Raw genomic sequence first — 26848 nt, forward strand, 5'->3', positions numbered from 1 at the left:
ACACGGGAATGGGAAGAGAGTGGCCAAGTGCCAGAATAGGCGCATCTTCCAGATGTGCCTGTTCTGGGGTGGCTGGGGGCAGATGTTTTTAGCCAGGGGGGGGCCAATAACCGTGGACCCTCTCCAGGCTATTAATATCTGCCCTCAGTCACTGGCTTTACTACTCTGGCGGAGAAAATTGCGCGGGAGCCCACGCCAATTTTTTCCGCCATTTAACCCTTTATTTTAAGAGCTAGAACGGCCAAATTTTGCAGATACACACTACTGACATTAGTAGTGTGGAATCTGCAAAAAAAATGGAGAGAAGACATGGTTTACTGTATGTAAACCATGTCTCAAATCATGTCGGGTTTTAGGAAGGAGAAAGAAAAAGCCGGTAATTGAATTACCGGCTTTCAAGCTGTATAGCGCTGGAAAAAATAGTAATATATATACATATAGGTGTCTACTGACTATAATATATATATATATATATATATATATATATATATATATATATATATATATATATATATATATATATATATATATATATATATATACACACACAGTATATATATATTTTTTTTTCTTTTTGGGACACATGGATCATTTCTATAGCGGTATGTTGGTTTTGCAAGCCTGCGAGAAAACCACGCAGTACGGATGCCATACGGATTACATACGGAGGATGCCATGCGCAAAAAACGCTGACACACCCTGCCTACGGAGGAGCTACGGACCACTATTTTCGGGACATTTCAGCGTATTACGGCCGTAATATACGGACCGTATTTTCATACGCTGAGTGTGAAGCCGGCCTTACACTGTGCTGCCCTGGACATAGGAGGCTGCAGTCGGCGTCCGACCCATTAGCTACAATTATAAACTGCTCTCTGCTCTGATGTGGCCACGCCCCCTGGGCTGTCTCCACATCACAGCAGAGGCAGGAGATCGGCGCCATCTTGCCTCAGCCCACAGTGGTGTGTACCTGTGAGCTCCACTGTGACTGAGAGCTGCTCCCCTCACACTGTCAGCGGCCGTTCCCTGTCCTCTGCTGCCTGGTGTGTGGCTGTAATCCCTAGAGAGGGTGAAGGAATGCTGCCGTCTGATGTCCTCTTATCTGGAGCTGCAGAGAGGTAACAGAGGGGGATGGGGGAGGCTCTGTGCTGCTCCGACCTCACTGCAGCTCCTCACAGGACATCAGACCCTGCATCTATCAATATACTGTGCTGAGCCAAGTATCTAATCCTCTCCTGTGTGATAGTGTCTGCTGGCCCGTGTATCTAATCCTCTCATGTGATACTATGCTGAGCCATGCATCTAATCCTCTCCTGTGTGATACTATGCTGAGCCGTGCATCTAATCCTCTCCTGTATGATACTATGCTGAGCCATGCATCTAATCCTCTCCTGTGTGATATTATGCTGAGCCGTGTATCTAATCCTGTCCTGTGTGATACTGTCTGCTGAGCCGTGTATCTAATCCTCTCCTTTGTGATACTGTCTGCTGAGCCGTGTATCTAATCCTATACTGTGATACTATGCTGAGCCATGCATCTAATCCTCTCCTGTGTGATATTATGCTGAGCCGTGTATCTAATCCTGTCCTGTGTGATACTGTCTGCTGAGCCGTGTATCTAATCCTATACTGTGTGATACTATGCTGAGCCGTGTATCTAATCCTATACTGTGTGATAGTATGCTGAGCCATGCATCTAATCCTCTCCTGTGTGATATTATGCTGAGCCGTGTATCTAATCCTGTCCTGTGTGATACTGTCTGCTGAGCCGTGTATCTAATCCTCTCCTGTGTGATACTGTCTGCTGAGCCGTGTATCTAATCCTATCCTGTGATACTGACTGCTGAGCCGTGTATCTAATCCTATACTGTGTGATATTATGCTGAGCCGTGTATCTAATCCTCTCTTGTGTGATACTGTCTGGTGAACCGTGTATCTAATCCTCTCCTATGCACTCCTCTCCCCCCTGCATATCTTTCCCCATTGCACACACAACTCAATGCGTGCGATAACAGGAGCTGCGGGCGTCATGCTGTATTATGGCATTATGTGAGATCTATATGACGGTATTATGTGATCTGTATGGTGGTATTATGCTTGATCAGTATTGTGAGAATTATATGGTGGTATTGTGTGTGTGATCTATATGGCAGTATTATGTGAGAACACTGGCAGCATTATGTGTGATCTATATGGCGGTATTATGTGAGAACAATGGCAGCATTATGTGTGATCTATATGGCGGTATTATGTGAGAACACTGGCAGCATTATGGGTGATCTATATGGCGGTATGTGAGAACACTGGCGGTATTATGTGTGATCTATATGGCGGTATTATGTGAGAACACTGGCAGCATTATGTGTGATCTATATGGCGGTATGTGAGAACACTGGTGGTATTGTGTGATCTATATGGCGGTATTATGTGAGAACACTATGGCAGTATTATGTGTGATCTATATGGCGGTATTATGTGAGAACACTGGCAGTATGTGTGATCTATATGGCGGTATGTGAGAACACTGGTGGTATTATGTGTGATCTATATGGCGGTATGTGAGAACACTGGTGGTATTATGTGTGATCTATATGGCGGTATTATGTGAGAACACTGGCAGTAGTATCTTCAGAAAGGGGACCCATTCTATGGTGGTTCTGGCTGAGCACCTGCACGCGGGTCTGGGGTAATAGAGGGGGCAGCATGACCTCCAGTTAGGTGCAGTCAGGGCTGGTGAGGCAGCTGAAGAGAGGGGTCTCATTTTTATCATTACTATATGGCTACATTTCCTTCCCAACGTCATCCCAGACTGCGCCTGTCACCTCGCTTTCACACATCGCCAGGACAGGATGGAGAAGACAGGATCTGAGGAGGGGAATGGGGTCTTTGCATGCAAAGTCTGGATCAGACCAGGCCATCAATCCGCAGAAATGTTTCCTGGATTTCTGTGGAGCAGACGGTCCATCCATGTGTATAAAAGACAGTGCTCTATGTACAATCCCTGGTTGCTCCGCGCACCAAACAGGGGGCCCCCCCATAGACCAGCACACTGCTCTCCTGAAATACTCTGTGCGGCTGTCACCCTGCTCCATCCACCACATATCTCCCAGAATCCTTGCTGCCTGCCATCCTCGGTGACTGTCTACTTGTCAGTATAAGGCTGCTTTCACACTAGCGTCGGTACGGGCCCGTTGCAGTGCGACGTACTGACGCATGATGTGAAAGAAATGCCCGATGTGGGCAGCGGAAGCAGTCTTACGACGCTTCCGTTGCCCCATTGTAAGGTATGGGGAGGATGGGGCGGAGTTTCGGCCGTGCATGCACGGTCAAAAATGGCGGACTCGACGCACAAACAAACGTTACATGTAATGTCGGTAATGTTAGTCTATGGGGAAAAAACGCATCCTGCAGACAACTTTGCAGGATGTGTTTTTTCTCCTGAACGACGCATTACAACGTACAGCCAACAACGCTAGTGTGAAAGTAGCCTAAGGCTGCCGTCCACGTTCAGTATTTGGTCAGTATTTTACCTCAGTATTTGTAGATAAAACCAGGAGTGGGTGATAAATACAGAAGTGGTGCATATGTTTCTATTATACTTTTCTTCTAATTGTTCCACTCCTGGTTTTGGCTTACAAATACTGAGGTAAAATACTGACCAAATACTGATAGTGTGATGGCAGCCTTACTCTGCAGTCACCAACAAAATGGCTGCTCACTGGGTCCCTGAATCTCATCCTCTCTAATCCCTTAGCAAACACCCAGAAGGGGAGGAGACATCACACAGGTCAGCAGACTCCGCCCATAATTACTGCAGTGCTGTAATGTGAGCTATTTGTACATTAGGTTTTTCTGAAATTTCAGCAGCTGCTCCCCCTAGTGTTTAAAAGTGGAAATTCCAAAACTTTTCAAATTATTTTTCATATTTTACTAAATTATAAACAAATGATAATATTTTTTAAGAACATGTAATCATTAATTCTTTACATTTTTACAATTTCTGCAAAAAAAATTTTTTTGATGGCACCTTCCCTTTAAATAATGCTGTAGATAAGCTCCTGATGCCGGTGGCCGCAGGTTATAGGCAAATTTTGGGGCGACAGATTCCCTTTAAAAAACAAACATGTTAAAAGTGCTTGTCCTGGGTAAATTTTCAGACAAACTAAAGTAACAGAATAAAGGAAATTATTGACTATAGGTGAAGAAGTTCTGCAATACAAAATACTCCCACCAAATGCACAACTGAACCAACACCTGCTCCTAAAATTTTAAGGGTGGTACATCTTTTGGAGGAGTAGTGGTACTAGGCATTAGCTAAATGGGACTTCATAATTAGCTTCAAGAAGTGAGACATTTATAGATATTTTAGAAACCTATTTAACAGTTCTTTAATGGAAAATTATATTATGTCAACATTTATGCCACTTCGGACTCAAGCAGACTAGCATTTAAACGTGCTGCCAAAGGTTTTCGATCAGGTAGCACACTGACCCATGTTGTTCAGATGGATGATTTGTTTGTTCCAACCGTCTGTAGGGGGGGAAAAAAAAAAAACACAGCCAGCACTAGATTGGCCCGACTTACAAACAAGAACAGTGCATGTAAATGGCTGGCAGTTCTTGCACACAGTCACAATCGGAACCAGTCAGGTCTGCGATTTGCAGGGGTGATTGGCCCGAGGTTTCATACACTCGTCTTCAGCTGGCCTTACACCAAGAAGGCATGCTTACTCTAGGTTCCGTATCCCTTTGATTGGATTTTTTTTTCTTTTAGGCCAAGTTCACATTAGGTGTTTTTGCATTTTTTTTCCATGCTAATTTTCAGCTGCGCTTTACAGTACCAGCAAAATCTAGGAGATTTCAGAATCTCATGCACGCATGTTTTTTGCACCATGGAGCATGTCACTTCTTTCAGCATTTTTCACCCACTGAAATAAATGGGTGGTGAGAAAAAAAAAAGCAGGCATCAGGTTTTGCTGTGCATTTTGTGCCACAACCTGATTCTATAGAATAGGACTTTTTTGTCTCCAACAGCCGTAGCCCAGTGTTCTGGCAGCAGCTGTCAACCATTCAGATGCTGCGGTCTCTGACAGCAGCATTTAAATGGTAAACCTCAAAGAGTGTATACCATGCCTAGATCCATGGCACTTCCAAACATTACATAAATCAAAAAAATAGACGGGAAGCTATATGCCATAAGATTACATGAACATTTTTATTGATACAATATTAAAAGATTCAACGTACAACCAGTTAGTATGGGGACAGCAATATGCAAAAAAACAGCCAAAATAAAGTACACAATTTACAGGTGAATCATCACCTTTAAGAATGGAGCTGCTATTAGAATTGAAGTGAAGATTAAATATTTATAAATTTGTGGAGCAATGAAGCTTCCAAATTATTTTTATATATCATACATAGTGAAGTAGTCAAAATATAACAAGCCTCATAACAGTGTTTGTAATATCCTTTGACATATTCCATTGTCAATCCCTATAATAGTAACTGCCTCCACGTGATTCAGCCACAGAAAAAGTATGAAAATGTTTTCAATTAGTGCCCAATTATGATGTATACAACAAAAAAATCCATAAAAAGGGGGCATGATAGTAAGAAACAGGGATAGGAAACCTTAAAAATGGAAGTAAAGATAGTAAGTACTGTGGCACCCGACGCGCGTTTCGCGTTTAAGCTTTTTCAAAAGGAGTGTGCATGTGCACGTCAACACCCAGCACTCAGGAGCGAAGCATGCGGAGGCATGTATTCCTATGCGGCTGCACGCTCCGATCTGAGTGCCGGGTATTAACATGCAAGACTCATCAGAGTTTCTCGCAAGCGAGTATGAGGCCTAACACTCTAAGCTCAGTGGCCACTTCCATCTGAGAACATCCTGCTTGAAGCCTCGGTACTAGGGTTGAGCGACCTTCACTTTTATAGGATCGGGTCGGGTTTCACGAAACCCGACTTTTGGAAAAGTCGGGTCGAGTGAAATCGGCCGATCCTATAAAAAAGTCGGGGTCGGGCGAAACTCGAAACCCAATGCAGTGCATTGGGTTTCCATGGTTCCCAGGGTCTGAAGGAGCGGAAACTCTCCTTCAGGCCCTGGGATCCATATTTAAGTGTAAAATATAGAATTAAAATAAAAAATATCCTTATACTTACCCTCTGACGCGCCCTGGTACTAACCGGGAACCTTCCTTCCTTAGAATCAGCCTTCCAGGACCTTCGGTGACGTCGCGGCTTGTGATTGGCCGCGCGGCCGCCCATTTGACCGCTCGCGCGGCCAATCACAAGCCGCGACGTCACCGAAGGTCCTGGAAGGGCTGATTCTTAGGAAGGAAGGCTGTCGGAAGGAAGCAGGGCGCTTCCGAGGGTGAGTATATTCCTATTAGGTATATACTCACCCTCGGAAGCGCCCTGCTTCCTTCCGACAGCCTTCCTTCCTAAGAATCAGCCCTTCCAGGACCTTCGGTGACGTCGCGGGTGACGTCGCGGCTTGTGATTGGCCGCGCGAGCGGTCACATGGGCGGCCGCGCGGCCAATCACAAGCCGCGACGTCACGGCAAGGTCCTAGAAGCGCGGATTCGAAGGAGGAAGGCTGCCGGTTAGTACCAGGGCGCGTCAGAGGGTAAGTATTGCAATATTTTTTATTTTAATTCTATATTTTACACTTTAATCTGAATTCCGATACCAATTCCCGATATCTTAAACATATCGGGAATCGGGATCGGAATTCCGATTCCAGATTCAAAAGATCGCCGACTTCATGGCCGACCCCCCCACTGGGGTCGGGTCGGGTTTCATGAAACCCGACCTTGCCAAAAGTCGGCGACTTTTGAACAATTTCGACCCGTTTCGCTCAACCCTACTCGGTACAATTGTGACGTGTCGTCTTGGTCTCGTGATATCAAATGTGAAGAGCATGATGAGGGGGACTGTTTAATATGAATTATAACTACACCCCGAAATGTATTGGCCGATTCGTGGATCAGATACCTGTTGTGAATTTTGCCATTTAGCTCCTTGTTAGAGATCAGCAAGTTGTGCAGAAAGAACTGAAACATTGAACAGTAGGGTGTGTGCATTCAAAGGGTTTAGACACGTCACATTAAGGTCTCCTGACAAGACTAGAGTGCATTTTAGGTTCATCCTGAAATTTCACCAGAAAGCCAAATATCCCTAACTATACACATGTTTGCTATCGCCATAATTGTACTGGCCTGGATATTCTTGTTTCCTGGTAACTTTACCACACAATGAATGAGGCGAAACAAAAAAAAAAAATAAAGGTGGAATTGCATTTTTTTTTTTTTTCAACATTTCGTCCTATTTGGACTTTTTTCCCCAATTTTCAGTACATTATATGGTAAAATGGATCGTATCATTCAAAACAACAACTTGTCCACAAAAACAAAACAAGCATTCATACACATGTCAACAGAAAAATAAGTGAAGGAAAATAAAAACAGACAGAAGTGCAAACACAAAAAAAAAAAATGCCCCGTCCTGATAGGGTTAAAGAGGCACTGACATTTTGTGAAAAAGAAAGAAAACTGTATATAGTTTGATTGGATTCAAGACGAGATATTTCCATAGATGGAAAGGAGGGTTCTACTAGACCACAATATGTTGAGACTCCAGTGAAATCTTCCTCCTACAGTTACATCAGAAGGGTCTATTCCTTGACACTTTTAGTGCTCTAGGTAAAGAACATGGTCACATTTTCATCTGCTAATGAGTTTGTAGAATTATAGGAGCTAGACGCTTACATCTACTTAAAGGGAACCTGTCACCCCGTTTTTTGAGATTGAGCTATAAATACTGTTAAATAGGGCCTGCGCTGTGTGTTCCTATAGTGTATGTAGTGTACCCCGATTCCCCATGTATGCTGAGAAATAACTTACCAAAGTCGCCGTTTTCGCCTGTCAATCAGGCTGGTCAGGTCGGGAGGGTGTGGTGACATTGCTGGTTCTTCCTCAGCTTTACGTTGGTGGCGTAGTGGCGTAGTGGTGAACAAGCAGCGCGCGATCTGCGCTGTCATCCCTTTCGTCGGTGGGGGCGGCCATCTTCCTGGGGCCGCGCATGCGCAGATCGAGTGCTCTGCTGCACGGGGCTTCAGGAAAATGGCCGCGGGAGGCCGCGCGTGCGCATTAGAGATCGCGGCGGCCATTTTCCCAAAGCCGAGTTTGCATCTCGGCTTTGGGAAAATGTCCGCCGCGATCTCTAATGCGCACGCGCGTCATCCCGCGGCCATTTTCCTGAAGCCCCGTGCAGCAGAGCACTCGATCTGCGCACGCGCGGCCCCAGGAAGATGGCCGCCCCCACCGACGAAAGGGATGACAGCGCAGATCGCGCGCTGCTTGTTCACCACTACGCCACCAACGTAAAGCTGAGGAAGAACCAGCAATGTCACCACGCCCTCCCGACCTGACCAGCCTGATTGACAGGCGAAAACGGCGACTTTGGTAAGTTATTTCTCAGCATACATGGGGAATCAGGGTACACTACATACACTATAGGAACACACAGCGCAGGCCCTATTTAACAGTATTTATAGCTCAATCTCAAAAAACGGGGTGATAGGTTCCCTTTAACATAAGAAATTTTTATGTATTAAAGACAGTCAGCAGGTTCACCCCCCACTCCCCAAAACTATTGAAACATGCATGTCGCCCTCTCAGACGGGTCCAGTAATACCTTTACATTGCTAGTCTGTCCCTCTGTTACTGAGAAATCAGAGTTTAAATTGCTATGAAAATGAGGATTTAAATCTGAATCCTATGTCACTCCAGCTCTACTCTGCATAACACCACATCCTCTGGCTTGACTAACACAGCCTGTATATGGTGTGACTTCTGGCATAGGAGCAGTCTGTCAAGAAGGAGGCGGCCATGCTAGGAGGGTAATAGAGATGGAGTGACAGAGTCTTCAGAACTATAGAATAATTTGCATATCAAATACAATGCCGATTTCTCAGTAACCGATGAACAGACTGGCCATATAAAGATATTCCTGGACTGGTCTTTGAAACAGCTACATGTGTATATAAATAATTTAAGGTGTGATACCAAGCTGACAGGTTCATTTTAAAAAATATCAATTACATGTATTTTATCACCAGACATTTAAGTATTACAAATCCTCCCCCACATCCCATTATTTTTAGTATTAATTCCATTAGTAATTTGTTTCATTACCCGGTGGCTCAGTGGTTAGCACTGCAGCCTTGCAGCGCTGGGGTCTTGGGTTCAAATCCCACCAAGGACAACATCTGCAAGGTTCTCCGGTTTCCTCCTACACTCCAAAGACATACTGATAGGGGAATGTAGATTGTGAATCCCAATGGGGACAGTGCTGATAATGTCCAGAACGCGCTGTAGAATTAAAGGGAACCTGTCACCCCGTTTTTTGAGATTGAGCTATAAATACTGTTAAATAGGGCCTGCGCTGTGTGTTCCTATAGTGTATGTAGTGTATCCCGATTCCCCATGTATGCTGAGAAATAACTTACCAAAGTCGCCGTTTTCGCCTGTCAATCAGGCTGGTCAGGTCGGGAGGGCGTGGTGACATCGCTGGTTCTTCCTCAGCTTTACGTTGGTGGCGTAGTGGTGAAGACACAGCGCGCGATCTGCTCTGTCATCCCTTTCGTCGGTGGGGGCGGCCATCTTCCTGGGGCCGCGCGTGCGCAGATCGAGTGCTCTGCTGCACGGGGCTTCAGGAAAATAGAATTATTCTTACCGTTAATTCGGTTTCTAGGAGCCTTCCACGACAGCCACCAGGAGGTTGTCTCCATTCCCTAATGGGGGACAGGAAGCACAAGAGGTTAAAAACCCCTCCCACCTCCCATTAACCAGTGACTTACAACAGAACCCATAGCACCGGTTACCTTTAGGTTCTCAGAAAAATATCCAAGAACATCGGGAGGGAATTAATGCTGTCGTGGAAGGCTCCTAGAAACCGAATTAACGGTAAGAATAATTCTATTTTCTCTAGTAGCCTTCCACGACAGCCACCAGGAGGAATGCCAACCAATTCTGTATTTAGGGAGGGACCACAGCTTGAAGAACCTTTCGGCCAAAAGCAAGATCCCGATTGGACCAGAAGTCCAATCTATAATGCTTAGTAAAAGTGTGTAGGGAAGACCATGTTGCTGCCCTGCAAATCTGCTCCGATGAAGCGCCAGCCCTTTCAGCCCAAGAGACAGAAGTAGATCTGGTGGAATGGGCTTTTAGGCCCGCAGGAACAGCAATATTCTGAGTTGAGTATGCTTCAGAAATGGCCTTTTTTATCCAGTTGGCAATGGTACTCTTCGCTACCTTCTTGCCTTTGTTTCTGCCAGAAAGATGAACGAAGAGATTGTTGTCAATTCTAAATGATTTAGTATGTTCTAAGTAATATAACACTATACGTCGTACATCCAAAGTATGGAATCTGTGTTCTTCCGGATTTGAAGGATTGTGACAGAACGATGGGAGGACTATATCCTGTGATCGATGAAATTCTGACACTACTTTCGGTAGGAAACAAGGATCTGGACGGAACACAATGGAATCATATCTTATGGCAAGATAAGGTTCTCTTATTGAAAGGGCTTGTATTTCCCCTACTCTTCTTGCAGTAGAAATTGCAACCAAGAAGGCCGTCTTGTAGGACAGAAGTTGCGAGGAACAAGATGATAATGGCTCAAATGGAGGAGCCGTAAGACCCTTTAGGACTATGTTTAAGTCCCACGATGGCACGAAAATTTGTCTTCTTGGACAATGTCTTGATGCTGCGACCATAAACCTCTTTATCCAACGATGACCCGCAAGGTCCCGATCAAAGACGGAACTTAAGGCTGACACTTGAACTTTCAAGGTACTTGGCTTCAGCCCCAACTCTAATCCTTTTTGTAAAAAATCTAATATTTGTGAAATATTAGGATGAAAAGGGTCAGGTTTATGAGGATGACACCACGAGGAGAATCTATTCCAGATTTTGCCATATATGGCATTGGTAACAGGTTTTCTAGATTTCTGTAGAGTAGATATTACCGACTCTGAAAGGCCCCTAGCTCTTAGTACCTGGGCTTCAATAGCCAGGCTGCCAGTTTGAACTTCTGTGGTTCTGGATGATAAAAGGGGCCCTGGCAGAGGAGATCTTCTGATACTTGAAGAAAGACTGGACCGTCCACCTTCAATTCTTCGATGAGGTGGTACCAGCTCCTCTTCGGCCATGCTGGAGCTACTAAGATAGTCTGGACTTGATCGTCCCAGATCTTCCGGAGGGTCTTCGCAAGTAACGGTATTGGAGGGAACCCGTATGCTAGATGGAACCTCCAAGTATGAGCAAAGGCGGCTACTCCTTGAGACCTGTCCTTGGGGTTTAGGGAGAAGTAGTTCTCGACTTGTGCATTCTGGCTGGACGCTAGAAGGTCTATATCGGGAAGACCCCACCTGTCTGTCAACATTTTGAAAACGTCCGCCTTCAGGCTCCACTCTCCTGGATGTAAGACGTGACGACTTAGGCGATCTGCCTGAACGTTCACCGACCCCTTGAGGTGTATCGCTGAAAGTGAGAGGAGATGTTTCTCTGCCCAGCAAAATATTCTGTTTGAAATTGCTCTTAGTTGGTTGAACTTTGGACTCCCCTGGTGTTTTAGATGCGCAACAGTCGTCATATTGTCCGAGTACACTCTGACATGTTGACCTATAACGAGACTGCTGGCTGCCAGAAGGGCCCTCTCCACTGCCAACAGTTCTCTGGAGTTGGAGGAACCTGAGCTTTCCTTCTGATTCCAGAGACCCTGGAATGGAATTTGCGAGACCACTGCTCCCCAACCTTTTTGACTGGCGTCCGTTGTTACTGTAATTAGCGGATCTTGCACCCAGTCGACCCCCTTCAGTAGGTTTGATTGGATCGCCCACCAGGTTAACGAGGCTTTTACCTTCCCTGGAGTGTAAACTCTTCTGTTTAGGGAATTTGGATTCCCGTTCCAGTTCCCTAAGATGTGCGCCTGCAAAACTCTGGAGTGGCTCTGAGCCCACTGGACTGATTGTATACAGGCCGTCATTGAACCCAGAAGAGACATCGCAACCCGTAAGGTCGGAGAACGTTGTTTCCTGAAGTCTGAGACCTTGGAAATTAGATTCATCCGATGTTCCTCTGGTAGGAAGGATTTTTGACCTTCTGAATCCAAGAGGACTCCGAGGAATTTCCTCACCTTTGATGGTGATAGCTGAGACTTTAGATTTGGAATCCAACCCAAAAGCTGTAAGATGTTCAGAGTTTTGGAAATTCTCTGATTGAGAACTTCGGCGGAAGGACCAATTATTAACAGGTCGTCCAAGTATGGTACTATAGCGATGTCTTGGCTCCTGATATGGGCTACTGCTTCCGCCATGACTCTGGAAAACACCCTTAGGGCTGAGGAGCTCCCGAAGGGGAGAACATTGTACTGGAAATGTAAGATTTTTTGGTTGAATTGGACCGCAAATCTCAGGTATTTCCTGTGCCGAGGATGTATTGGAATATGGAAATAGGCATCCTTGAGGTCTATTGTTGCCATATATGAATGAGGAGCTATTAGAGGGATGGCTGTTTTTACTGATTCCATCTTGAACTTGCGGTAAGTTATGTATTTGTTGAGAGCTTTCATATTTATTATAATACGAGATTGCCCGGAAGGCTTTTTTATCATGAAGATACGGGAATAGTGTCCTTCCCCTTGCTCGTTCACCGGGACTATGGATATAGCTCTTGAGTCTAGCAAGTCCTGTATTCCAGCCATCATCAACTTTTGAGTCTCCCGAGATGACGGGGAGGTGACTCTTAAGATCCTGGGAGGAGGCGCATCGAACTCTATCAGTAGACCCTGTTGGATTACACTCACCACCCAGGGACTGTTGGAGATATTCTGCCAACTGTGAACGAAGTTCGAAAGCCTCCCCCCCACCGGATCGGAGTCATTGCTTTTCTTGTTGTGTTTGTTGGGGAATAAGGATGTTCTTAGGCTTCCCCTTAGCATAACTCCACCTCCCGGTCTTTCCTTTCCCTTTACCCTGGGAGGGATGGGGCTGGGAGGGTCGAAAAAAACGCTTCCTGGGAGGTCTCTGTTCAGGAAGGGTTTTCTTTCTGTCTGTGGCTTTCTCTAAGATGTCACCCTTGAAGGGAATAGAACACAGTTTTATTTTTGACGTAATGTCTCCGCTCCACATCTTTAACCAGAGAGCTCTTCTGGCTGAATTTGTCTGGACCAAGGATCTGGCGGCCACCCGGATAGATTCTAGTGAGGCATCTGCAAGGAAACCTGTTGCCCTGTGTAAGATAGGCAAAGAGTCCAGTACCTCCTCTCTTGGGGTACCCTGAGAGATGTGGCTTTCTAACTCTTGTATCCAACGAAAGAGAGCGGGCCACGCAGGTGGATGCTATATTGTACCTGAGGGCTGAGGTAGACGTTTCCCAGGATTTTTTGAGAAGGCTCTCAATCTTCCTATCCAAGGGGTCTTTTAATTGGGAGGAATCCTCGAACGGCAGAGCCGTCGTTTTAGCCACTCTAGCCACCTGGACATCAATTTTTGGAATGTCCCATTTTATTAGGTCCTCCTCAAGAGGGAACCGATGCTTAAAGTCTGGAGGCGTTGTTAGCCGTTTCTCAGGCAATTCCCATTATTAATCATATCAATTATGCTTTTATGGACGGGGGAACCCGGGTTGTTTTTCAGTATGTATGCCGAACAGTTCGTCTTGTATAGACTGAGGAACTGATTCCTCTTTTAGCCCCATAGTGTTCCTCACTGCAGATACCAACTCCTCAATATATTCAGAGGAAAAAAGGTATTTCCTAATTTCCGCAGATTTACGGGGTACCGCATCTTCCCATTTGACAGAGGAAGACGTATAAGACCCCTCAGACTCTGACTCAGAGTACTCCTGGATTTTCCTCTTTTTAGGGAGTGATGGACCAGGTGAGGATGGTGGTGGCGGTGGAGGTGGGGCGAGTGTGGCCAAAGAGGTTTGAACCTCCTGCCTAACCAAGGAGCGAATTTCATCAAAGAAGGGTGTTCCGCTCTGACGATTTTATCCGTACAAGGTTGGCATAACTTTTTCTCCCAATCTGGTGGCATTTTTACATTACAGGTGGCACATTTGCGCTTGGTAATGTCTTTAGGGCCAGGCTTGACTCCCTGCAATGAGAGAGGAAGCCGTGTAAGAAAAGGTATATTAAAAAATGTGCCTTTAAATGGGACCCCCTCTGCCGTACTTACTAGGGCTTGGGGAGCGCTGGGCTCTGCAGCTGCAGGGCAAGACGCATCCATGCTTACAGCAGCTTACCTGAGACGTCTTCGCAGCTTATGTAGAAAATAAGCCTGCACCAGCGCGTGGCAATTAGCCGCCCCTCCCCCTCCGGAGTCCCAGGCAGGCAAGAAAACTAACACAGGTACTCTGCTTAGAGCCGCCGCAGCAGCGCACCAGGAACCTCTCCATGCCCCATGGGGGACAGGAAAGACACTGGTTAATGGGAGGTGGGAGGGGTTTTTAACCTCTTGTGCTTCCTGTCCCCCATTAGGGAATGGAGACAACCTCCTGGTGGCTGTCGTGGAAGGCTACTAGAGAAAATGGCCGCGGGATGCCGCGCGTGCGCATTAGAGATCGCGGCGGCCATTTTCCCAAAGCCGAGTTTGCATCTCGGCTTTGGGAAAATGGCCGCCGCGATCTCTAATGCGCACGCGCGGCATCCCGCGGCCATTTTCCTGAAGCCCCGTGCAGCAGAGCACTCGATCTGCGCACGCGCGGCCCCAGGAAGATGGCCGCCTCCACCGACGAAAGGGATGACAGCGCAGATCGCGCGCTGTGTCTTCACCACTACGCCACCAACGTAAAGCTGAGGAAGAACCAGCGATGTCACCACGCCCTCCCGACCTGACCAGCCTGATTGACAGGCGAAAACGGCGACTTTGGTAAGTTATTTCTCAGCATACATGGGGAATCGGGGTACACTACATACACTATAGGAACACACAGCGCAGGCCCTATTTAACAGTATTTATAGCTCAATCTCAAAAAACGGGGTGACAGGTTCCCTTTAATGGCGCTTTCTGCTCTTCTGGTGCTTAGGGGCTCCGTATATGGAGTTCCCAAACTGTTCTAGGAAAATGTGTTTGCCAGGAAGCAAATAGAAATCTGTCCCTCCCGAGTCTCGTCGTGTGGCCAAGTAGTACTGTACAGCTATGTTCAGCAAAAATCACGTGACAAATTTTGGTGCCATCTTTACACATTTCACTTTGAAAATATGTAAAATTTGGGGCTAAAACTAAATATTTGTGATAAAAATTCAATTATGTTTTTCTTCACCACCCAATGGTATAGCATGGTCACACACTTGTGTCAATATGATCACTGCACACTTCGATTGAGAGGTGTACAGTATTTTTTGGACTATAAGACGCACCCCAAATTTTCAAAAGGAAAATAGGGGGAAAAAAAATAATGTGTCAAATGGGGGTCCGTCTTACAGTCCGAATTCAGCTTACCGGGGGGGAATAGGCACAGGTGCAGGAGTGGTCACAGGGGTTGTTTGGTGGTCCAGGCTGGTGCGGTGGCCTCTGGGAAATCCCATCCCAGGCTGGTGCGGCAGCAGCAGCGCCCTCTGCTGGGACAGCGGTGCTCTGCCGGCATTTTGCCAGAGCCCAGAGGCCCCCGCAGCTCCATTGCTGTGATGCGGTGGCCTCCAGGAAAAACGGCCGCTAGGAGCAGCATGCTCAGATTCAGATCTCGGGGACACCCCAAAAAATATATATGTTTAAAAAAAATGATGCTAATGTAGACATGTGGAAAATGTTATTTAACACCTATTCTGTTTGATAAAACTTAATGGTCTAAGGGCATAAAATATCAAAGTTTGAAAATTGCTAAATTTTCAACATTTTTTGTCAAATTTTAGATATTTTCACAAAAACAAAACTTATAATATAGACGTAAATTTAGTACCATCATGATGCATACTGTGTCACGAAAAAACAAAAACCTCAGAATCAGTGGGATCCCTTGAAGCGTTCCAGGGCTATTACATCATAAAGTTGCAACAGGAACAGAATAGCCGGTCTCAGGAGTGCAGAAGGAGAACACAGACACCAGTTTAGGGTAAAACCACAACGCGTTTCAACGGCGTGCGCCGTCTTCTTCAGGTGGCTATTGGTTGAAACGCGTTGTGGTTTTACCCTAAACTGGTGTCTGTGCTCTCCTGCGCTCCTGAGACCGGCTATTCTGTTCCTGTTGCAAGTCTTTCTCCCCCGTTGTGGGGTATCCGGCTGGAGCTGCGGGGACCTGTGCACTTATTTCCTCCTCATTGGGACGGCCGCTAGCGCTCCTTCCACAAACCGCCATTTGTTGTTCTACATTACATCATAAAGTGACACTGGTCAAGAATGAAAAATTTGGCCTGGTCAGGAAGGTGAAACGAGGCTTGGGGGTGAAGGGGTTAAAGTTACCATCACACTTGATATATGAATTAAATTCCCACTTTTTTCTTTTCTATCCCTGGGTCGTCAATAACTTACATGCTAATACTCATCATGAGTAGGGACTAGAAAGCAGTAAAATGTTACCTCGATAGGAACAATACATTACCGGAGCCACAGATTGCATTCAATACCATTGAGTAAACCATATTACACCACAATCTGTTTTTAGTTAATTGGATTATTTATTTTATATTCTTTTATTTTTCAACAGATTTTTGATGAGGTTAAGAGGTCTGTAAATTCCCTTAATACTAATTAATAGGGGTGGGGAAGGGGGTCATCATTTTACTTTCTAGTTATCTCCATTACAATAAAATGTCATAACACAATTCCCACCACAAAACATTTAAAAAATGTAGATATTTATAGTTATCTTCACTACGGCGCCAGCCATTTTCCTATAAAAAAAAAATATAATATTCCTTTTGGACAGTATTGATCACCTTACCTACACAAAGGAATCTGTATGACAGTCATAAGTGGCACAGGACCTCTCCTACGCAATGACTCCATGTTGCTTTTTTCAAGGATCTTCTGATGGAACTTCTTCCCATTTTTCCTCTTCTTATTTTTCTCATCTTTATCTGTTATTACCCTGTCCTGGTCAATGACTTCTTCAAGATAACTCTTGATGGGTCCCTTCTGTGGGCTGTCAGGGGGGCAATGGGCATCACAATATGCAGTCTTGCGGACAGTGTAGGTGGTGCCATTAAGCCCAGTTTCACGGAGTGGTTCCACCTTCATAAACAATCCAGCTCTTTGTGCACATGTGACATGAAATGCTGCGTAACAGTTCACCTTGTGACACTGAATGGATGCACCATGTCCTTTCTGCTTACAGATGTAACAGGTTAGCTTCCACCGAGCAGGGGGAATATTATCCACACCTTCAATGGGTTCAAGAAACACTGTATTAGCAAAGCATACCTCTGGAACCCAAATTGCACATACTACATGAGCCCATCGGCCATCAGTAGTCTGTTTAAATGCACCGCCCTGGTTGGGGCAAAGAACACAACTGACCGGTTTGGATGGTGACTGCAGACAGCAACGACAGAGCCACTGTCCTTCTGGGATGTATGGTACACCATAGCACTCTTGATGAACTGCAAGGTTGCACATGTCACAAAACAATATAGCATTACTATTATGGCACTCATCATCCAGGCATACACAACAAAATGCATTTTCATCAATAGGTGAATGTGTCACACCAATACAGCGGTTTTGAAGGTAGGACTCCTTCTCCAACTTGTCCAACAAAAGTTCAAATGTGTCAGCAGGTACTGTAGAAAAGCCATCACTCTGACGTTTCTCATTGATCATACCCAACCAGGCCAGATCAGTCTCATCAAGATCATACTCAACATCTTTGTCTATCTCTTCCACAGGACGCTCAATAAAACGATAAAATTTGTCAGGCAAAATAGGGTTTTCCAGTGTGTTTTCTACAGAAACGGTCTCTACTACACGGAACACGGGGTGTGGTAGCTGTTCCAAATTGGCATTCACTGCATGTTGTGGGCACAGCTCACGCTTTTTACCTTTGGTGGAGGTTTTCCGACAGTTGATTGAAAGCGTTAACTCAGTGTTTTCCTTATTGCTATTGCACTCGGTTATGTCTTGAGCTGTAAGTTCATCCTCAGAAACAATCCGAAGAGGTTCAAAAATACTGATTCTGTGGAGACGCCCTTCAATCTCAACATCTACCATTCGCTGTGCTTGAGCATAGGTCAGAGTCTCTCGGGTGGGTGCACATGAAAAACAGCAAGGGGATGAAGAGTGTGGTCCGCCGACATCTTGATGAGCTTTGCGCCTTGGTTTTCTCATGTCCGTAAAGTGCGTTTCTGAAAAGGAGAAAATTATAATACAATGAGAAAGATAAGACTGGTTACAATGGAATCTAGAAACAGGAGGCAATAAACACCAATAAGCTTATTATAATCAAGTCACATAAACCCCTAGAGACAAAGCATAGGGTGTTTTCTATGCCTCTCAGCAAAAGACTATCCATGTGAAGTATTCTAGGAGTGATACCTTTATTGGCTAACCAGAAAATAATATGTTTGCAAGCTTTCAGAGCACAGTGGCAGAAGACTGAAATCTGCTGCTTTATTTCAGACCTTTGTATAATTTGAAAAAGCAAATAGAAATCCTAAAAGTTTTTTTTTTTTATTATGAAGACATCTACATGTTCATGATTTACTCATTAAAGTCACTTTCAAATGGGTGTATTTCAGTCTGTACTTTGCGCCCTATAGATGAAGGTGCTACCCAACATGGACATGTCGCAGTTAAAAATGTGGTTTACAGCTTTATTTCAATTTGTATGTTGGATTTCCACAATTTATATGATAAAAATATATAAATAATCTAATTCTATTTTATATATAGATTCTAAAACAGGCATTTGTTTTGTTTTAAATGTTTTTACTGTGTATTAACAACATTGATAGGAAAACAGAAACGGAACATTCTCTCTGGAACTGTCTGACAGGTGTGAGCAGGGCTGCCACTAGGAATTTCAGGGCCCCATATTGGAAAAATTTTCAGGCCCCCTTGAGACTCCACCCCAGCTCTGCCTTCATCTTTCGAACATTCCACAGTCCCACCGCCCACTCTTGGAAAAACTCCACTTCATCACCAATCACACATTAACAGTTCCCATCAAACACCAGATCACATACATAACCAGCAGCTTATGTTTTGGCCAAAAGATTTTTTAAGCCGCCATCACGACAAGGTAGACTCTTTTGGCCGGGCCCTACTCTACTCCAATCCAATACTCTGTTTAGGTATATTTGTATTTATTTTTCTTAAGGGAATGGGTCACATACATTTTTTAAATAACCAATAATACCATAAACAAGGGACAAATACAGTCACATCATGACCAGAACCCATATTACCACCACATAGTGACTGAATAATTCCACATACAGGGACAAATACTGCCACACCAAGGCTGGACCATATATTACCACCCCATAGTGACCGAATACTACCATATACAAGGAAGAAATACAGTCACACCATGACCAGATCACATATTAACATCACATAGTGACTGAAAACTACAATACTGATCATTAATAAAAAAAACATAACACTAATATTGCCATAAGTGCCATTATACACAGGAACTTTGTACATAGTGTCTGTGGGAGAGAAGGAGAACACGCCGAGAAATATATCACAAGCCACTGCAAATTAATATAGCTGGTGGGTGCCGTACCTGCCGGTGATTTCAGCCGAATTGAGGAAGAAAGGGCGTTTCCAGCACGTCCATCCAGTTTAATGAAAGTTTTTCATTAGAACAGTTTAAAAACCAATGGTAAAAATGAGAGAAAAACTCTCAGCTTAATACTTTTCTGACGCACCTCGGCACCCTTAATCATAGGATAACAGTTTTTAAACTGTTCTAATAAAAATAATAATAATAATATAACCCCTTTCCGACATCGGGCATAAGAGTACACCGATGTCAGACTCCCTCCCTTTGATGTGGGCTGCGGCGCTGAGCCCACATCTTTTCCTGGCACATTTCAGCCATTTTGAACAGCTGACATGTGCCTCTAACATCTGCGGGTGGAAACACGATCCATCCGTGGCTGTTAACTAGTTAAATGCCGCTGTCAATCTCTGACAGCGGCATTTAACTTGTGCTGCGGACTAGGATAGCGCTATATAAGCAAAGCATAATAATGTTACACCAAGCCAAGATACACCGAGCGCCTGTACTTTTTTGAATACTCACTTTGTGCTGTCAAATTCCCTTTAAGAAAACGCTGTGCCAGATGCCTAATACTAGCATCTGTCACCCAAAGGGTAGTATGACGTATATGTCATGAGCTTTTCCTTGACTGATCCATTTAATGGATGTCATTATGGGTGACAGGTGCCACTATTAAACACCAGTTTATTTGATCCAGTAAACAGATGCCAATATGCCATATGGGGGACAGATCCAATATCATAGGCTAAAAACTTCTGATAACTAGATCCCTCATTAAGAACTATTAAGCCTACAGTGGATCTGTTAAACAGATAGCGGTGACACAGACCATGCATCACCCATAGACTTCATGTTAAAATAAAAAACATTGAAGATATGCATTTTTTTTTTTTTAAAAGAGCAGCCTGGGAGATGAAAAGGTGTAGTATACTACACTACTCTGCACCTCCATAGGTTACAGGTGTCCAGTGGCTGCCGATAAGCAATGTCGGATGAGCGCTGCAGCCTATGGCTGCCAGGAGAGCAGAGCAGATGCACAGATCTGGAAAGTGCGCTTTATTATTATTTTTTGCAGCAATTTGGGGACATTCATAACGAAATATCCAGTAATGGACAATCCCTTTAATCCCACAAATCTTTCAGCACCAATAAACTACAGATGTGCTCTCATTTCAAACAACTATGCTTTAGGTTACTGTCTGAAAGGGGGTTTAATACCCTAAACCGACAGCATCAATGATACCTAGGATCCAGTTATTTCAGGTTATCAAACCTCACTTTGGACAGGACTTGCAGGTATACGTCCAGACATCTGCCACCATCATGTTCATCAGAAACTGGACTGTCTGAAATGCTTAAATGGTACTTATGAGCTATGTAAAGGATCGGTCAGTAATAGATTGGTGGACCAACAACCCACGGATCAGCTATTTGCTCATGACAGATCTCCACATTCTGAACAGAGGGGCTGCTGCCTAAAGAAAAGGAGCTGTGCAGCAAGACCTAGCAACTTCCGGCATAGGACACTAGAGTAGAGCTGTGCAGCAACACCTAGCAACTGCCGGGATAGGACACAAGAGCAGGGCTGTGCAGCAAAACCTAGCAACTTCCGGCATAGGACACTAGAGCAGAGCTGTGCAGCAAGACCTAGCAACTGCCGGCATAGGACACCAGAGCAGGGCCGTGCAGCAAGACCTAGCAACTTCCGGCATAGGACACTAGAGCAGAGCTGTGCATCAAGACCTAGCAACTGCCGGCATAGGACACCAGAGCAGGGCCGTGCAGCAAGACCTAGCAACTTACGGCATAAGACACTAGAGCAGAGCTGTGCAGCAATACCTAGCAACTGCTGGCATAGGACACCAGAGCAGGGCTGTGTAGCAAGACCTAGCAACTTCCGGCATAGGACACGAAAGCAGAGCTGTGCAGCAAGACCTAGCAACTGCCGGCATAGGACACCAGAGCAAGGCTGTGCAGCAAAACCTAGCAACTTCCGGCATAGGACACCAGAGCAGGGCTGTGCAGCAAGACCTAGCAACTGCCGGCATAGGACACTAGAGCAGAGCTGTGCAGCAAGACCTAGCAACTGCCGGCATAGGACACTAGAGCAGAGCTGTGCAGCAAGACCTAGCAACTGCCTGCATAGGACACTAGAGCAGAGCTGTGCAGCAAGACCTAGCAACTGCCTGCATAGGACACCAGACCAGGGCCGTGCAGCAAGACCTAGCAACTTACAGCATAAGACACTAGAGCAGAGCTGTGCAGCAAGACCTAGCAACTGCCGGCATAGGACACCAGAGCAGGGCTGTGCAGCAAGACCTAGCAACTTCCGGCATAGGACACGAGAGCAGAGCTGTGCAGCAAGACCTAGCAACTGCCGGCATAGGACACCAGAGCAGGGCTGTGTAGCAAGACCTAGCAACTTCCGGCATAGGACACGAGAGCAGAGCTGTGCAGCAAGACCTAGCAACTGCCGGCATAGGACACCAGAGCAAGGCTGTGCAGCAAAACCTAGCAACTTCCGGCATAGGACACTTGAGCAGAGCTGTGCAGCAAGACCTAGCAACTGCCTGCATAGGACACCAGAGCAGGGCCGTGCAGCAAGACCTAGCAACTTCCGGCATAGGACACGAGAGCAGAGCTGTGCAGCAAGACCTAGCAACTGCCGGCATAGAACACGAGAGCAGAGCTGTGCTGCTATAACAAGCAACTTCCGGCATAGGACACGAGAGCAGAGCTGTGCAGCAAGACCTAGCAACTACCGGCATAGAACACGAGAGCAGAGCTGTGCTGCTATACCAAGCAACTTCCAGCATAGGACACTAGAGGAGAGCTGTTCTGCATATCCTAGCACAGGACACTAGAGCAGAGCTGTGCTTTAGGACCTAGCACCTGCCAACATAGGACACTAGAGCAGAGCTGTGCTGCTATACCCGGCACTTGCCGGCATAGGACACTAGAGCAGAACTGTGCTGCAATACCTAGCACCTGCCGCATAGGACACTAGAGCAGAGCTGTGCTGCAATACCTAGCACCTGCCGGCATAGGACACTAGGGTAGAGCTGTGCTGCAATACCTAGCACCTGCCGGCATAGGACACTAGGGCGGAACTATGCTCAGTAGCTCAATTTAAAGTGTTTACATCCGTCAACATTAGAGGGAATGGTGGGTTAGACCCCAAACTGCTATTGATGATCTATCCTGACAGGTGATCAATATTATATGCCCGGAAAAACCCTTAAGGCTGGGATTACAGTTGCGAGTGCAATGCGAGAAACTAGCAAGTGTGACCCCGGCCTTAAAAGTGAATCAGCCAGAAGGATAAATCCTCCTACGCCGCTCATAATGGCACACTGGCAAGCGTTTTGTTTGTTTTCCCATGATCTAATTGCGTTCTTCTTCATGTCATACACACATCAGAACATCACGTAATAAGTACAATTTATGCATCAGGCATGTCTCCTATGTTATAGAGATGGGCGATAAGACATGGGGTAAACAAACATCGTATATGGCAACGCGCATCTCATGACGGCAATATGGTGTCACATACATCTAACAAGACTCAAGTATAGCTATAGCAAAAGTATACATATATACAGAAATGCCCATTAATCCCGCCCCTCTATTGCTCTGGTGACATATGTGTTAACTCACATCTGTATATAACTTCAATATTGCTGCTGTTTAGCAGTGAGAGATGACACATGATTATTAAACGTGCATGCATCAGACGACACATGAGCATACGCAGGAGCATCAGATGACACATGATTATAATACACACACACACATTACATGGCTGTACATACACACACATATTACATGGCTGTACATACACACACATATTACATGGCTGTACATACACACACATATTACATGGCTGTACATACACACACATATTACATGGCTGTACATACACACACATATTACATGGCTGTACATACACACACATTACATGGCTGTACATACACACACATTACATGGCTGTACATACACACACATTACATGGCTGTACATACACACACATTACATGGCTGTACATACACACACATTACATGGCTGTACATACACACATATTACATGGCTATACATACACACATTACATGGCTATACATACACACACATTACATGGCTATACATACACACACATTACATGGCTATACATACACACACATTACATGGCTATACATACACACACATTACATGGCTATACATACACACACATTACATGGCTATACATACACACACACATTACATGGCTATACATACACACACACATTACATGGCTATACATACAAACACATTACATGGCTATACATACAAACACATTACATGGCTATACATACACACACATATTACATGGCTGTACATACACACATTACATGGCTGTACATACACACACATATTACATGGCTGTACATACACACACATATTACATGGCTGTACATACACACACATATTACATGGCTGTACATACACACACATATTACATGGCTGTACATACACACACATATTACATGGCTGTACATACATACACACATTACATGGCTATACATACACACATTACATGGCTATACATACACACATTACATGGCTGTACATACACACACATTACATGGCTGTACATACACACACATTACATGGCTGTACATACATACACACAGTACATGGCTATACATACACACATTACATGGCTATACATACACACATATTACATGGCTATACATACACACATTACATGGCTATACATACACACATTACATGGCTATACATACACACATATTACATGGCTATACATACACACATATTACATGGCTATACATACACACATTACATGGCTATACATACACACATTACATGGCTATACATACACACATATTACATGGCTATATACACACATATATTACATGGCTATACATACACACATATTACATGGCTATACATACACACATATTACATGGCTGTACATACACACATATTACATGGCTGTACATACACACATATTACATGGCTGTACATACACACATTACATGGCTATATACACACACATATTACATGGCTATATACACACAGATTACATGGCTATATACACACACATTACATGGCTGTACATACACACATATTACATGGCTGTACATACACACATTACATGGCTGTACATACACACATATTACATGGCTGTACATACACACATATTACATGGCTGTACATACACACATATTACATGGCTGTACATACACACATATTACATGGCTGTACATACACACATATTACATGGCTGTACATACACACATATTACATGGCTGTACATACACACATATTACATGGCTGTACATACACACATATTACATGGCTGTACATACACACATATTACATGGCTGTACATACACAATTACATGGCTGTACATACACACATATTACATGGCTGTACATACACACATATTACATGGCTGTACATACACACATATTACATGGCTGTACATACACACATATTACATGGCTGTACATACACACATATTACATGGCTATACTTACACATCAGCAGCTGCTTCCTTTCCCTCTGAGCGGCTCTCGGCGCCTCCTTGGCATTAGCCCTAGCAGAGCGGAGCCGGCAGGACACACGGAGAAGGGCGGTCAGCTGCAGCACGGCAGGGAAACATGGCTGACCACACACGGGGAATGTGCGCCGCTCTCACAGCTGAGAACGGCCGGAGGGCAGACACAATCCTGCTGGAAGAGCCCAACAACATGGAAGGAGACGGCTGACCGTTCACCACAGCGGCGCACGGAGGAGGGAACGGCCATATACGTGCGTGGATCACATGATTCGGTCACGTACGTTACACAGTCCGTGCACTGTGCAGTAACTGATCTAACCGTGCAAATGACATCAACAGCCACGGAGAGCGACACAGCGAAGGAGGAGCTACGGGAAAGGGGAGGAGCACCAGAGGAATCCAGGGAGGAAGAGAACATTTCCCAGCCGCCGCCGCCATATTTCCGCTTCCGGAGCACAAAGTGAACGCTGCGGCGTGATGAGGGAACAGCAGACATGGCTTCCGTACACTGTGGAGAATGGATTGTGCTTATTGTAAGGGCTCCTGGTGGGTCCTCCCTGCAGCCCATACAGTACAGTAGTGACAGTGAGGGGTCTATCGTGTTCTCCTGGTTTGTCCTCCCTGCAGCCCATACAGTGCGGTAGTGAGGGGTCTATCATGTGTGGGCTCCTGGTGGGTCCTCCCTGCAGCCCATACAGTACAGTAGTGAGGGGTCTATCATGTGTGGGCTCCTGATGGGTCCTCCCTGCAGCCCATACAGTACAGTAGTGAGGGGTCTATCATGCGTGGGCTCCTGATGGGTCCTCCCTGCAGCCCATACAGTACAGTAGTGAGGGGTCTATCATGCATGGGCTCCTGATGGGTCCTCCCTGCAGCCCATACAGTACAGTAGTGAGGGGTCTATCATGTGTGGGCTCCTGATGGGTCCTCCCTGCAGCCCATACAGTACAGTAGTGAGGGGTCTATCATGCGTGGGCTCCTGGTTGGTCCTCCCTGCAGCCCATACAGTACAGTAGTGAGGGGTCTATCATGCATGGGCTCCTGATGGGTCCTCCCTGCAGCCCATACAGTACAGTAGTGAGGGGTCTATCATGCGTGGGCTCCTGGTTGGTCCTCCCTGCAGCCCATACAGTGCAGTAGTGAGGGGTCTATCATGCGTGGGCTCCTGGTTTGTCCTCCATGCAGCCCATACAGTACAGTAGTGAGGGGTCTATCGTGTGGGCTCCTGTTTTGTCCTCCCTGCAGCCCATACAGTGCAGTAGTGAGGGGTCTATCATGTGTGGGCTCCTGGTGGGTCCTCCCTGCAGCCCATACAGTACAGTAGTGAGGGGTCTATCATGTGTGGGCTCCTGGTGGGTCCTCCCTGCAGCCCATACAGTACAGTAGTGAGGGGTCTATCATGTGTGGGCTCCTGATGGGTCCTCCCTGCTGCCCATACAGTGCAGTAGTGAGGGGTCTATCTTGTGTGGGTGTCAGGATTCCCTGACCGCTGCCACCAACTTGTCACGATTCACACCGTGATAGTCACCCCTACGTCACGGATCGGGG

At 45.5% G+C, this 26848-nt stretch overlaps 1 protein-coding gene across 2 annotated transcripts in view; it reads right to left on the reverse strand.

Annotated features, from left to right (window-relative positions):
• Nucleotides 1–25701, reverse strand: part of BRPF3 (bromodomain and PHD finger containing 3) — a 92920-nt gene extending 67219 nt beyond the window's left edge. The window contains exons 1-2 of one of the 2 annotated variants that reach the window (XM_069756489.1): nt 25278–25701; nt 16953–18351 (exon numbers count right to left, since the gene is read on the reverse strand). In XM_069756489.1, the coding sequence (XP_069612590.1) occupies nt 16953–18334 (1382 nt within the window). In that variant the 5' untranslated portion in view covers nt 18335–18351; nt 25278–25701. The remainder of the gene's footprint in view (nt 1–16952; nt 18352–25277) is intronic. The other variant, XM_069756488.1, reaches the window with a different exon arrangement.
• Nucleotides 25702–26848: the final 1147 nt, after the last annotated feature.

The sequence above is a fragment of the Ranitomeya imitator genome, chromosome 3, assembly GCF_032444005.1.
Source record: "Ranitomeya imitator isolate aRanImi1 chromosome 3, aRanImi1.pri, whole genome shotgun sequence".
Classification (NCBI taxonomy): Eukaryota; Metazoa; Chordata; class Amphibia; order Anura; family Dendrobatidae; genus Ranitomeya; species Ranitomeya imitator.